Genomic DNA, 15,617 nt, shown 5'->3' on the forward strand with positions numbered 1-15,617 from the left:
ACAGTTCAAAAGCATCAATTCTTCGGCACTCAGCTTTCTTCACAGTCCAACTCTCGCATCCATACACGATCAGTGGAAAAAACATAGCCTTGACTAGACGGACCTTTGTCTTCCTAACCATCTCCCAAATACAAACCCCAGAGATAATCACTATAAGATTGTGTATATATGTTTGTTATATATAGAGATGTATAAGAATTTCTTATATAAATGGAATTGTATGATACATGCTGTCCTGCAACTTGCTCTTTTCATTTTTTCCATTTTAGATATCTTTCTGAATTAGTGCATATAAGTACACCTCATTCTTTTTAATGTATGTGTTAATTGCTCAGTCGTATCTGACTCTTTGCGACCCTATGGACTGTAGCCCACTAGTCTCGTCTGTCCTGGGATTTTCCAGGCAAAGATACCAGAGTGGGCTGCCATTCCCTCTTCCAGGGGAACTTCCCAACCCAGGGATCACACCCAGGTCTCCTAGATTGCAGGCAGACTCTTTACTGTCTAAACCATCAGAGCTGCATTTAATTTTCATGGTTTTTAAACATTCACTGCTCCATTCCTCAGTTCCTAGGACAGTATCTGGCAAGTAGCAGGCACTCTATGAATATGAATATCGACTTCCCTGCTGGCTCAGATGGTAAAGCATCTGCCTACAATGTGGGAGACCCAGGTTTGATCCCTGGGCCGGGAAGATCCCCTGGAGAAGGAAATGGCAACTCACTCCAGTACTCTTGCCTGGAAAATCCCATGGATGGAGGATCCTGGTAGGCTACAGTCCATGGCATCACAAAGAGTCGGACATGACTGAGTGACTTCACTTTCACTTTTTACTTTATGAATATTTAATGAATAAGTGAATGAACAAACCATACTGTTTATGAGTGAGTATACTACATTTGAAAGCAGTGCTTTATTGATTTACATTTGGATTATCTTCAGTTTATTGCTTTTGCAGATAAACTTAGCCTGAACAGCAGTTCATACCCTTCCTGTTGCATCTTCTTGTCCATATATCTTCCTGGCTCCACTTGACTGTGTACCTCCATCTACTTTTGCAAAAATAGTTTCTGTTTCATGTATGACCAGCAAAGAAATTGCTTTTAATTGGCATGAACAAGAAACCCAACAAGAATGAGCATATGTGATGAATAGGATTTGCTGGAAATTTCTCTAATCTTACTAAGGTGTGGTTCACCAATGATTCTGATTCTTCTTTCAGACACAGAGTGGGATAACTCTTTGTTCTCTTTTAAAGGTCCCTTAAAGTGACTTGCTTCTGCCAGCTGCAGTCCTAAGGAGCCAGCACAATTGTTTTGTTCTTCCATTCACAGTATAGGCTTCCTTTGCGTGGGTCCCAGAACAGAGCTGCCCCTGCCAACACAGTATGGGTATGCAATGATAGCAAGAAATAAATCTTGCTTGTAAAGCCCTTGAAATTTAGGGATTGTTTGCTATGGAAACCAACCTAGCTCCTCCCAACTTCCCTGTGGTCCAGGGAAGACCCACATCAAGTTCTTGCAGCTGCTTCTTTTTTATAAAGAACTTTTTCAATTGAATTGTAAATAATGTATAATATTTTATTAGTCTCACATGTGTAACATAGAGATTTAATATTTTACACATGATGAAATAATCAGTAAGACCAGTTACATCCATCATCATAACAGTTAATATTAATGACCACATTCCCTATATATCTATCTCATCCCCATGACATATTTATCTTACAGATGGATGTTCGTAACTTTTAATTCCCTTCAACTATTTCATTCATCCCCCAACCCCCTCCTCTCTGGCAACAAACTTGTTTGTTCTCTGCATTTTGAGTCTGTTTCTGTTTTGTTTTGTTTGTTAATTTGTCTTGTTATTTAGATTCTACATATAAATGAAATCATATGGTCTTTGTTTTCCTCTGTCTGACTTACTTCACTTAGTCTAACACCCTGCAGATCCATTCATATTGCTGCAATGGAAATTTTTCATTCTTTTCATTCTCTATGTATACATATCATATCTTCTCTATCCATTCATCTATGGATGAATACTTCGGTTGACTCTATATCTTGGCTATTGTAAATAATGCTTCAATTTGAATATTGGGGTGCATATAACTTTTTCTAATTAATCTGTTTTTAATTTTATTTGGATAAACACCCAGAAGTAAAATTGCTGAATCATATGGTCATTCTATTTTTAAATTTTCAAGCGACTTTCACACTGTTTTTCATGACAGCACTAATTTACATTCCAACCACAGTGTACAAGTGCTCCCTTTCCCCACATCTTTGCCAATGCTTCTTTCTTGTCTTTCTGAAATAGCCCTTCTATGTACAGATGGCTAATAAACACATGAAAAGATGCTCAATATCACTCATTATCAGAGAAATGAAAATCAAAACCACAGTGAGGTACCATCTCACGCCAGTCAGAATGGCTGCTGTCCAAAAGTCTACAAACAATAAATGCTGGAGAGAGTGCAGAGAAAAGGGTTAGGGACTCTTACACTGTTGGTGGGAATGCAAACTAGTACAGCCACTATGGAGAACAGTGTGGAGATTCCTTAAAAGACTGGAAATAGAACAGCCATATGACCCAGCAATCCCACTGCTGGGCATATACATCGAGGAAACCAGAATTGAAAGAGACACATGTACCCCAATGTTCATCGCAGCACTGTTTACAATAGCCAGGACATGGAAGCAATATAGGTGCCCATCGGCAGACGAATGGATAAGAAAGCTGTGGTACACAATAGAATATTACTCAGTTATTAAAAAGAACACATTTGAATCAGTTCTAATGAGGCGGATGAAACTAGAGTCTATTACAAAGAGTGAAGTAAGTCAGAAATAAAAACACCAATGCAGTATATTAACGCATATATATGGAATTTAGAAAGATAGTAACGATGACCCTATATGTGGGACAGCAAAAGAGACACAGATGTAAAGAACAGACTTTTGGACTCTGCGGGAGAAGACGAGGGTGGGATGATTTGAGAGAATAGCATTGAAACATGTACGTTATCATATGTGAAATAGATCGCCAGTCCAGGTTCGATGCATGAGACAGGGTGCTCAGGGCTGGTGCACTGGGATGACCCTGAGGGATGGGATGGGGAGGAGAGATGAGAGGGGTGTTCAGGATGGGGAACACATATACACCTGTGGCTGATTCATGTCAATGTATGGCAAAGCCCACTAGAATACTGTAAAGTAACTAGCCTCCAATTAAAATAAATTAATTAATTTAAAAAATAAAACAGCCTTTCTGACAGATGTGTGTGAGGTGGTAGCTCATTGTGGTTTTGATTTGCATTTCCCTGATCATTAGTTACGTTGAGCATACTTTCATGTTGGTCATTTGTATGTCTTCTTTGGAAAGAACATCTATTCAAGTTGTCTACTTTGTTCTGTTTTGTTGAAATTGAGTTTTATGACTAGTTTATATATTTTAGATATAAACCCCTAGTCAAATATATCATTTGCAAATATATTTTCACCTTTTCATTTTGTTGGTGGTTTACTTTTCTATGAAAAGCTTTTTAGCTTGATGTAGTCCCATTTGTTCATTTTTTATTTTGTTTTCCTTGCCTAAGAAGACATATACAAAAAATTATCGCTAAGACTGATGTCAAAGAGTTATTGCCTATGTTTTTCTAGGAATTTTATGGCTTTTGGTCTTACATTTCAGTCTTTAATCCATTTTGAGCTTATTTTGGTACATAATATAAGAAAATTATATAGATTCATTCTTTAGCATGTAGCTCTTCAGTTTTCCAGCACTGTTTATTAAAGAGACTGTCTTTTCCCCATTGTATATTCTTGCCTCCTTTGTTGTAGATTAATTGATCATATGAACATGGTTTTATTTCTGTATTCTAGTTTGTACCACTGATTCATGGGTCTGTTTTTGTGCCAAAATCATACTATTTTGATTACTGTAAATCTATAGTACAGTTCCAAGTCTGAAAGTATGATATCTCCAGTTGTATTATTCTTTCACAAGATTTCTTTGGCTATTCTGGGTCTTTTGTAGCTCCATACAAATTTTCAAATAACTTGCTCTTGTCCTATATTTTGTTAAGGATTGCAGTGAGTCTGTAGATTGTTTTGAATAGTATGGACATTTTAAGGATATTGATTCTTCTAATCCATGGGCACAATATACCTTTCCATTTATTTGTGTTGTCTTTCATTTCTTTCCTCAAGTCTTACAGGTTTAGGTTTTTCATCTCCTTGGGTAAATTTATTCCTAGGCTGCACAGTTTCTAAAGGTATCATGTTGGATTCCTGATTCATTTCTTCCCCCAAGACCGGGCTGGGTGCTCTGGGTCCCTTCTGATGACCTGTGCTTCAGATACGTAACCTTTGTCAATACAGTAAACATCCTCTCTGGCTGACTTTTTCTGATAGCAATTTTCTCTATCCATGGCTACCTTGCTCCAAAGAATTATTTGTTTTTAAACAAATGTACTACATGATTTTCTCTCAGATAAACTGGAAGAAGACAAAATATAATTGTTATTTTGAGATATATCCTTATCGCCCTCAGCACCCTCACCCTGAACAGCTGTTTTTCCAGGGCATTGCCTGTAGCGTCTCTGTAAGCCTTCCTGTTTCCTGCTTCCTTGCTGGGCCTGATTCATTAGGACCATGGAGAAGTCTGCACTGCCACTCATGGCATTTCTCTCGCACCGTTACAGAGAACAGCTCTTGGTATCAGATGGTCTGTAGCAGCATTAGGAGAACAAGCCTCTGTTACACTTACTTTCCATCTGCACTCAAGTCAGGGTTTACTCTCATGTGTTGGAAAGAATGCTTTGGGTGAACACCTCAGTCTCTTCCTCCAAGGTTTCTGCCATTTTGCCTTTACCACAAAAGCCAGACCAATGTCCACCTCAACAAAATAACAAAAAAGGAGTTATCTCATGTTTAAAAATCTAAATCAGTCCTTTGTAAGCTAAATTTGTCCCATGTATAATAAGCCCTGCCTGCAAGATGCTTGGTGTGGATAACTTGACATGACCACCAAAAACTTTAATCCTTTCTGTGGCATAGTTTTACAAACTGCAAGCAAATTAAAAGAGCTTTTTGACTGGCTTTTGCTTCAAAACAGTCCCAAAATGTAGTTACCTAAAGCAACTACTTATAAACAAGGATTCTTCTGGGAAGTCTTTCTGATATGGTTCAAGCACAGCTTGTCTCAGTTAGCCTAGCTTAGGTGCCTGTAGTCAGTCGGCGAGTTGACTGGAGACTGGCTAGTTCCCATGGCCTCACATATCTGCTATCAGCTGAGACAAAGAAGGGGCATATATCTTTCATCAGCCAGCAAGATAGCCTAGACTTATTCACATGATGGTGGACATAGGATTTCAAGAGCAGCAACAAGGGGAACCCTAATGCACAAAGTGATTTGCAAGGTTCTGCTTATATCATATTTGTTACTTTTGTCCCATTGGCCAAAGCAAATGACAAAGTAGCCCAAACTCAAAGGATGAAGAAAGCTTCTACCTCAAATTGGAGGGGTTCTTAAAGATGTAGATACAAGGACAGGAAGCATCTGTGGCCATTTTTTGCCATAGGCCAAAAAAAGGGCAGTCTCCAACCCAGGCCTCAGGCTTCCTTTTCAAAGCCTCAGGCTTCCTCAGGCTTTCCTTCCTTTCTATCCACTCAGTGTACTCATTCCACTCCCACGGGACCCTTCGGAAGCCTGGGACATGTCCTATACCATCTCTAGTTCCCCAAATCCACACTAGTGTCTATAGCACAAAGCGCCATTCTGTATGGCTTGGGATAAAAGACTATCATTTTCGTAAACAACTATATAAATGGTTTCCAAATCAGGAACTCAATAGTTAAAGTTTGAGTAGCATACCATTACTATGTGAATTTTTAAGAGCTGCCGTAATTAGCATATTGAGTTCTTTTAATTTCAATTACTCCTTAACTTCAAGTACTAGCATTTCTATAATGTTGCATAATTTACCCATAGAGAAACATCCTCATGTCTTGTACCTGGCACTTCATTCTCTGCACTTTTCTTCTTTACAGCTTCCAGATTGCAAGGTATACTAATACTTGTTAACATACACATTGTGAAAAATCTGGAATCACTTTGTATAATACAGTTATTAGCCACATATGGTTACTGAGTATTTCAGTAGCCATATGGCTAGTTAAAATTTAGATGTGCTTTAATTTAAATATATCTATACTTAAATACAGTGTGTGTATATATATATATATTTAAATATATATATATACTTATTATACTGCATATATATAATTATATATATACACTTATATATACTGCATTTAAGTATATATATATATATACTTATATATATATATACTGCATTTTTAGCATTTAGTATGAAGAAAAGAATGTTAAATACAATGCTAATAACTTTCACATTGATTACATATCAAAATGACTCTATTTTGAAAATTTGGGTTAAATAAAATATATTATTGAAATTAATTTCAAATATTTATTTTTACTTTTTAAATGTAGCTACTGAAATTTATACATTTTGGCTCTCAGAATTTATTCTAGAAATTTACAGAAAAATAAAAGATAATGGGTTATATTAATATCAACCAAATTATGTTCAAATATATTTGAGAACAAAAAAACATTCTGAAAGATAAAGAAGTTTATTACATAATAAAAAAGGGTCAGTTATCAAGAAGATACAAATTCTAAACATTTATGCCCCTAATAATAGTACTTTAAAGTATAGGAAGCAAAAACTAAAAGCTACAGGAAATAATAGACAAACCTACAAAGAGAATTTTGATACCCCTTCTTCCAATCATTGATAGAACAAATAGACTGAAAATCAACCAGGATAGAGAAGACTGGAACCATATTAGCAACCAACTTTACCTAATTGACATTTATAGGGAGTACCACTCAGCAGCAAAACACACAGTCTTTACAAGAATACATGGAATATTGAGCAAGTGCCACATTCTAAGCCATAAAACATGTATCAATAGAATTGATAAATCCAAGGCAGACTGGTCAGGAAGCAAAAAGAGAGAAGATATGAATTATCAGCATCAGGAATAAGCATCACTATAGATCCTACAGCTAATCAAAGAATAAGAAAGTCACAACTGTAGAAGTTAGTAAGGTAAAAAATACTGTATTTTTTTAATTTATTTATTTTAATTAGAGGCTAATTACGTTACAATATTGTATTGGTTTTGCCATACATCAACATGAATCTGCCACGGGTGTACACATGTTCCCAATCCTGAACCCCCTCCCACCTCCCTCCCCATACCATCCCTCTGGGTCATCCCAGTGCACCAGCCCCAAGCATCCTGTATTTTGTGTGAGTGTGGCGAGAACTCTCCTGCACAGTGAAGCATACTGATACTGCAACTTCTTTCCTGAGAATGTATCCAAGAGAAAGCCTCAAGCAATTTCCAATTTGCGTTTTTCTTGCTCCAGTTTTTCAATCTCCAGAGACAATTTATGTAACTCCAGGGCCACCTTTGCTTCCATGGCATTTGGGTAACACTGTAGGAGTTTTTGGCCTTTCAAGACTGCCTCACAAACTTCAGCAGATACCTGAAAGAGGAAACAAAAAGAATGATTTCAGAAAGTTTCCTCATCCTTGTAAAGGGTGAGCTTCTTCAGGAAGTCTTATGACATAAGGAAGACTGAAAAATGAAGAACAACCCCAGGACCAATGATGGGTAGGAAACTCCAGAAAAATATTTTGGATCCTAGAAAAATATTTTCCTGAGAGCTCAGTCTGTGTTTGTTCTCAAATAATAATCAGCATCAGTGCCAAACACAGAGGAAGTATAAGCAGGAAGGAAATCTCCCCAAAAAACAACTAGCACATCAGTTCTGCTGACCAACCAGAAATGGAGCAAAACCACATAATTTATTGGAGGAAATACCAAAGACTAGATATCTGGTCAATAAGACTCTTTTGTTCACACACCTGAGATGACCCACTGTAAGGTGGAAAGAGCCAATAGACACCTTATAAATTCACCCCCCCCAACTGAAATAGACCTTTAAGACATATTATTTCTTTTTCTATTTTATGAACCATCCCATTTTCCTTTAATTAATTTTGAGGTGTCATATGACATAAAATTCATTGGCTGTTACTCACCTTCTCACACTTGGGCACATCCGGACTCCAAGATTTGTTCTCTGAGCAAAAGATGTTCTGGGAACCAACCATCCTATAGCCAGGGTCACACCTGGCAGTGACAGTTTCAGAGCTGACATATTGATCCTTCTCCACAGACAGCTTTCCATTTGATATTTCTGGTTTTGGGCATAGAGCTGTAATCAAGACACATTTTCTTAGCATTGTGAACATCTCAGATACAACACATTTTAACACTAATAATATCATTTAAAAAGGATAAAAATATTGCTGAATTCTACCTTTCTTTTCTACGCTACTGATACACTACTACTACTACTACCAATACTGGCAAGTATTTATGGAGCTCTGGCTGGAATCACCTGTGTGCAAACACAATATATACATCATTTAAAGTAAGCTTTCAGCAACTCTGTGAGGGAGGCCCTATGGTTATCTCCACCTTAGACATGAGGCAACTGAGACACAGGGAAGTTAAATGCCTTGCCCCACATCACATAATTGCAGCGGCAGAGCAAAAGTGAGAGCCTAGGGGCTGTTCTGAGCTGTTAACTTCTGCCCTATGGGACCTGTCTTCTTGCCTCAGTTTCATCTTGTGTAAAAAAAAAAAAAAAAAAATAGCACCAGTAACTCAGCTCCTGGAGTTATTATGAGTGAAATGATTTAAATAACCTTTAGCAACATTTTCCTTATTCTGCCATAATAGCCACTTAACCCAATAAGGAGGTCAACCCTATCAGTCAACTCTCCCATGAAAGGTTCTGGCCTCTATAAGAATTTGAGGTGCCATTTATTGGATATGTGGGAATTAAACCACAGTGGACCTCACTCAGGCTCAAGCACATGCTCATGACAACTTTACCTCTGGCTGGGAGGACGCATTCTCTCAGAGTCACTTCTGAATTACTCCATAGTAGCTCTATCTCTTAGTGCTATTCTGCCTCCAGAGAACCTAGATTACCTTTACACTGAGGAGCCGGTGGTGACCAGCTGAAAAATCTGCAGGAGATTCTAGCCTCTCCAACAAGAGTATATCCTTCCTGACATTCATACTCAACCACATCAGTTCCCCATGTTTGTTTTTGAATATACGTAAAGTGTCCATGTTTAACTTCAGGTGGTGGAATACAACCTTCAATGGTGAAAGAGAGAGAAGAGGTTTTTGTTGTTGTTGTTGTTTAAACAAAGCAGCACATTAAACAAAGCAGCATTCAACTAAAGTGATCGATTGAAAGACTTTTATCCTTCCCAATAAATTTCATTGCCCATAAGATAATTGGAATTATTCACAAAGAAGAAATGTGGTGGTGCTGGTTTAGTCACTAAGTCGTGTCCAACTCTTGTGACTTCACGGACTGTAGCCTGCCAGGCTTCTCTGTCCATGGGATTCTCCAGGCAAGAATACTGAGTGGGTTTCCATTTCCTTCTCCAGGGGATCTTCCCAACCCAAGGATCGAACCCGGGTCTCCAGCATTGCAGGCAGATTCTTTACCAACTGAGCTATGAAGGAAGCACCAAAGAAGGACTGTGCTCCTCTATTACCATGTGGCTGGAAATTAAGGAAAGGAGGTATGTATAAGGGTATCTGAGGGAAAGAGAACTGATCCTCACCTTGTATACAACTGTTTTTTTTTTTTTTTCAATAAGTTTAAATATTTAGCCAAATATGAGTATAAGCATTTACCTTAAAATGTCCGGCAGTACTTGAAGCATTTAACAAATATTAACTCATTTAATTCTCCCAAACAACCCTATGAGGTAGGCATTATTATTATTATTTTCATTTCATAGATGAGGAAACACAGAGAAGTACAGTAACTTTCCCAAGGTCACACAAGGGAGGGACTGAGTCAGTGCAGTTCTGCTCCACGCAGACCATGGTCTTGGCAATACACTGCCCTCAGCAGAGAGAATGGGCTACTTGAGGACAGTGGAAGACTTTCAGTAATTAAAGCTTAGAGTCAGTTTGTTAAAGCTTAGAGTCAGTTTGTTTTTTTTTTTAACTAAAGTTACTAAAGAAACATTTGTGATCAAGAGACATTGTTCTGTGAAAACTTGTAGGGACTGTGCAAATCCAGAATACCTTACCACTTCCGTACCCATCAATCCCAAGAGTATTCTGTGTTTTTGCATCTTTTATAGAAGAGAATATTAGAAAATGCTTTCTGAAATTACTTCAATAATGAAATAAGAATTAATCCATACAAAGACATTATATCAAATTTCACAAAGCCTTGGAGGATTTAGTTAATAATTTTAAAATATTGGCAAATACACATAATTTTAAGAAACAGACGTTAGGTTTATCAGGACTTGGAAAGCTTTCATAATTTTGCGTCTTCCATAAATAAAAGATTAAAGTCATAGAGTATACCTGGGTTCAGTGAATTTTCTAGAGCACCTCACAGAAATCAGAGAAATATTTAACTTACCAGATTTATTGTAAAAGGATATAACTCAGGAACAGCCGTACGGAAGAGATGCAAGGGGCAAAGTGTGTGAAAGGGGCACAGAGCTTCCATTCCATCTCCAGAAATGCCAGTTTTCCTGCACCTGTACGTATTCACCAACCAGAAGCTCTCTAAGTCCCATCTTTTGGGGGTTTTATGGAGGCTTTATCACATAGGCATGGCTAATAAAAACATTGGTCATTAGCAATCGATTCAACCTCCAACCCCTGCCTCCTCACCAGAGGCAGAGGGTAAGACTGATAATTCCAACCCTCTAATCATGATTAGCAGCCACTGTCCATCTTTGGGCTTACTCATGGTTCAGCAGTCAAGAATCCACTTGCTATGCCGGAGACACAGGAGACATGGGATCCCTGGGTCGGGAAGATCCCCTGGAGGAGAGCATGGCAACCCACTCCAGTATTCTTGCCTGGAGAAACCCAGGTAAAGAGGAGCCTTGCGAGCTACAGTCCAAAGAGTCAAACATGACTGAAGCGACTTGAGCACCCTTCTTTAGTTGGGGTTCCGAAGTTAGTTCATTAGACACTTTCTCATCATCTTTACTTAGGATATTATCAGAGTTTTGGGAGCTGTGAGCCAGGAACCTTGGACAAAGTCCAAATACACATTTTCTGAATGACCAAATGACCAAAAAAAATATTTTTTTTCTTTCAAATCACATTATCACATTTGTGAGTGCACCTGACCAACTCTGGCACACAACAATCTTTGGTTTCTCTGAACTACATTTCTTGTTAGCAATAACAGGTGTATCTGTCTATGTCCTAAGCACCATGTTAAGCACTTCACTTACAACATTTCATTTAATTTTAAAAAACAAAAACATAAAACCTTACTTGAGTGTCATTGTCATCCTCATTTACAGATGAAGGAACAGACTAATCTAATCAATAAACTATAAATAGAAAGACTAAGTAAATAAATCACACAATGAGTGAAGTACAAGTCTTCAAATCTGTTAAAGACATTCTATTTTCTGTCTCACTGGTTTGGCAGTTATGTTGTGGGGTATGTGTGTGTGCATATCTGTGCTGACAGATAGATAAGTAGGTGGACAGATCTTTATTCTCCTTTTGCATCTTGAGGGCAGGGAGCACATTTCATAACTCTCCACACCACAGACACTTAGAATGTTCCTCTGAAAGGGGCAGTTCCCAAACAGATATTTGTGAGAAGGTGATGTTACCTATACAGGAAGTCTAGAGCTCAAGTATAGCCCTTCCTGAGGCTCACGTGAAATAAATTTTTAGTAACACAATAGACATAAGATTGTTGCACTAAACTCCATGGAGAATATTAAGGGGCACATTGGAGCCTCATTAAAATAGTGAGGATGGCATATAAATAGTTAAGTCAAAATAGCAGGCAGAGTATGGTATTTGTCAAAAGAAAGCAGAAAATATGTAGTATAAGAAGAGGGAGAGAAATCCCATGCATTAAATATGCCAGGAAAATGCCTCCTAGGGGCAGGACTTGGTATTGGATAGTTAGCTGCATTGATGAGGCATTTTATATTGAGGGGAATTATGTTAGCAAGAATGAGAGGGAGCAAATCACATGGGAATATTTATGGTTGGTTAATAGGCTAGTTTGACTAGAGAATCACATAGGGGAGAAGTGTGAGAGGTAGGCTATGAAACTGGGATCAGATTATGACAGGTTTTAAACAATAGGCTGGGTTAAAGGCATAATTCCATAAACAATGGAAGAATTAAGGAAATGAAAAAGAAGGAATTTATTCAAAAGATAAATTAATAGCTCACAAGACTTCTTGACCAATGATACATGGCCTTTATTTACTGACTTACCCAGTGGAAATAGAAATTCAAAGATGAACGTGGAAGGTTGGTAGAATAAAAACAACCACACACACACACACACACACATATACACAAAAGAGAACCTATTACTTGCTAAATAAGTTAAAAAATCATCAGGCCCAATTCCTAACCAAACACTTGAAGAAGTTTATAATCCTATATTGACTTTTTTAGCCTTCTCTCAATTATTTTCATCTTTTTGCAGAAGAAGCCTCCAAAATAATGATACCACCATATCCTCTTTAGAAATTAAATTAGACAAAATAAAAATCATATAAGAAAAAGAAAATGATCTATACATTAAAAGAAACTCAAGAGGCATATGAATCGATTGTGATGTGTAGACCTTACTTGGATTCTAATTTGAATAAATAAAGTTACAAAAACATTTATAAATAAGACAATCAGGAAAATTTGAAACCTAGATACTTGATATTATGTAATTATGACAATTTTACATATGATAATGGTTTGTCATAGCTTTTAAGAAAGAATGTCTATCTTTTAGAGATACATGCTAAAATATTCAGAAGTAATATCCAAGATTTCCTTCTAAATAACTTAGACTGAGAAAAATGGATGTGGATATGGTTAAAACAAGAATGGTCATGAGTTGATAATTGTTGAATCTGAGTAATAAGTATTTGAAGCTTTGTACATATTTTAAGTTATCAATAGGAAAAAAAGAAATCACATTTTCTGATTTAAAAAATCACCTTTAATGCACAGATTTCATTTATATAAAACACAACTAAATGCTCTAGTCACATTTCTCCATAGAGTCCTACAGGTATTATCAAATCTTCTCAAATGCTGATTAATTTATAAACATTACCAAACTGCAAAAATTAAACTTTACATATATAAAATGTCATTTACAGAGAGCTTTTTTACATATAACTTATGACTTAAGATTCTAGTACATTTTCTCAGAATTAGTGGTAACAGTTACAATATCAATTTTGCTTAAGAGAAAGTAATAACACACCAATGCATTAGAAACAAAAATTATCTCTGAGTGTAATAAACTAATTGAAAAATTAAGAAATTACAAGCATTTGTGAGTTCATATTTATGTATCATTATGAAAGTAATGTTATTTGCAGTTTACAGTTTATTCTTTTTTTTAACTGAAATGTAATTGAACTCAACATTATGTTCAATCTAGGTGTACAACACATTTATTTACCTTATAAAATGCATGTTCTATTGCTCAGTCATGTCCAACTCTTTGTCACTCCATGGACTGTAGTTCACTAGGATCCTCTGTCCATGAGATTTCCCAGGCAAGAATACTGGAGTAGGTTGCCATTTCCTTCTCCAGGGGATCTTCCCGACCCAGGGATGGAACCTGCATCTTCTGCACTGCAGGTAGATTCTTAACCATCTGAACCACCAGGGAAGCCCTTTATAAATGCTCACCATGATAATCTAGTTACTATCTGTCATCATACAAGGCTATTACAATACTGTTGACCATGTCCCCATGCTGTTCATTTCATTCCCACAATTCATTATCTGTTTACTAGAGCAGACCCCCAGGAATTCATACAAAATAGCTGTTTCTCTAATAATGATAATAATATAAATATAAAAGTACTAAAAAACATTTTGAAAATATTTGGGAATTCAGTTGTTCCATTAATAAAATAGAAGTTAATAAACAATTTATTATAACATTGGTAAAGCAATTTGCTAACTGAAATTGTCATTAGTAAAACAAGTTATTATACCTCCTACAAAGTAATATAAAACATTTCAATTTGATCATACTTTTAAAATTCCTAATATGGAATGAATATATTTGCAATTGATTGGTTTAACTACCTTCTTGCCATTAATTGAATACTTTTCTAATTGCTTTTCTGGGACCTGAGAATCCGCAACGATTTTACTCACCTTGTAAGCCTTCAGGGCAGAGGAGCACGGTCAGAATCCCAAGGAGGTACAGAACTGGGGACTTTCTCCCTGACACAGGCTTCATGGTAAGTGTTGACAATTGTGACCAACAGAGGCTCAAAGATCACAGGTTGCACCTGAAACTATCTGGAAGGAGGAGAGGGAACTAGCAGCAGCACTCTCCAAATGAGTTCAGCTGCACAATAGTCAGCAAAATCCCAGCGTAAAAAAAAATACAGGTCAAAACTCTGAACTGAGAGCTTCTTCCTCCTCAGTTAGGAAGAAACTGAGTGGAACAGGGCAGAATTAGGACTTTTGCAATCAACTGAGTCAAAGGGCACTAGAAACCTCAATGTTATCATCAAGATCTGATGCCACGAGCAAGTGGGACTTTTGAGAGTATTTAAAACTCTGAGAGTATTTAGAAACCGTAACCCCAATCTTTTTGTGTGTGTGTGCTAGGACTGGAAATTGCTGTTTTGAAATGTAAATGATTAATTTCTGAGTGACAAGATAAACAGGGATTTTTTTTTTTTTAAAAAAAAGCACTTTGGTTCAGAGTGGAAGTCTCCACAACTCTCAAAACAAAACTTGAGTTAGCTCAAGCTGAGTATTAAGTCCAGTGGAGCTTGGATACTAATGTGAGAGGAAGCCATTCCTGAAAAGCACTAACTTTAGGAAAAGTTGTGCCTTTGAGTATTAGTTTGGGCTGCCAACAGCAGGATGAAATTTTAAAAAACAGAACCTGTTGGAGAAAGTTGTTTCCTTCCTGAAGTTCTAAAGCCCAGTGGGGAAAGACAAGCATGAAAAGACTCAGGAATATAAACGGGCCTGAAAATACAACTTTTCCAAAGAAAGGCAATGCCAAAAAATGCTCAAACTACTACACAATTGCACTCATCTCATGCACTAGCAAAGCAATGCTCAAAATTCTCCAAGCCAGGCTTCGACAGTACATGAACTGTGAACGTCCAGATGTTCAAGCTGGATTTAGAAAATGCAGAGGAACCAGAGATGAAATTGCCAACATCTGTTGGATCATCAAAAAAGCAAGAGAGTTCCAGAAAAACATCTACTTCCACTTTATTGACTATGCCAAAGCCTTTGACTGTGTAGACTACAACAAACTCTGGAACATGCTTAAAGAGCTGGGAATACCAGACCACCTGACCTGCCTCCTGAGAAATATGTATGCAGGTCAGGAAGCAACAGTTAGAACTGGACATGGAACAACAGACTGGTTCCAAATAGGAAAAGGAGTACATCAAGGCTGTATATTGT

At 37.2% G+C, this 15,617-nt stretch overlaps 1 protein-coding gene across 2 annotated transcripts; it reads right to left on the minus strand.

The window, feature by feature from the left end:
* Window positions 1–6,643: 6,643 nt before the first annotated feature.
* On the minus strand, window positions 6,644–14,741 carry LOC112577791 (apolipoprotein R). 2 transcript variants are annotated; one of them, XM_025277667.3, is made up of 4 exons: window positions 14,337–14,732; window positions 9,108–9,278; window positions 8,147–8,322; window positions 6,644–7,587 (listed from the first exon to the last, which is right to left on the minus strand). In XM_025277667.3, the coding sequence occupies exons 1-4, from the start codon at window positions 14,419–14,421 to the stop codon at window positions 7,432–7,434; spliced, it is 588 nt and encodes a 195-aa protein (XP_025133452.2). In that variant the 5' UTR covers window positions 14,422–14,732; the 3' UTR covers window positions 6,644–7,431. The 2 variants fall into 2 exon arrangements, with proteins under 2 accessions (XP_025133452.2, XP_025133453.2); XM_025277668.3 differs by lacking the exon at window positions 9,108–9,278 and having other exon boundaries at window positions 14,337–14,741.
* Window positions 14,742–15,617: the final 876 nt, after the last annotated feature.

The sequence above is a fragment of the Bubalus bubalis genome, chromosome 5 (genome assembly GCF_019923935.1).
Source record: "Bubalus bubalis isolate 160015118507 breed Murrah chromosome 5, NDDB_SH_1, whole genome shotgun sequence".
Taxonomy (NCBI): domain Eukaryota; kingdom Metazoa; phylum Chordata; class Mammalia; order Artiodactyla; family Bovidae; genus Bubalus; species Bubalus bubalis.

Coding starts and splice junctions, on each gene's coding strand:
- LOC112577791 (XM_025277667.3), bottom strand. CDS start 14,421: ATGAAGCCTGTGTCAGGGAGAAAGTCCCCAGTTCTGTACCTCCTTGGG. Junction 8,323..9,107: donor ACCGGCTCCTCAGTGTAAAG/GTAATCTAGGTT, acceptor TCTTGATTACAG/CTCTATGCCCAAAACCAGAA. Junction 7,588..8,146: donor ATGTGCCCAAGTGTGAGAAG/GTGAGTAACAGC, acceptor TTCCTCTTTCAG/GTATCTGCTGAAGTTTGTGA.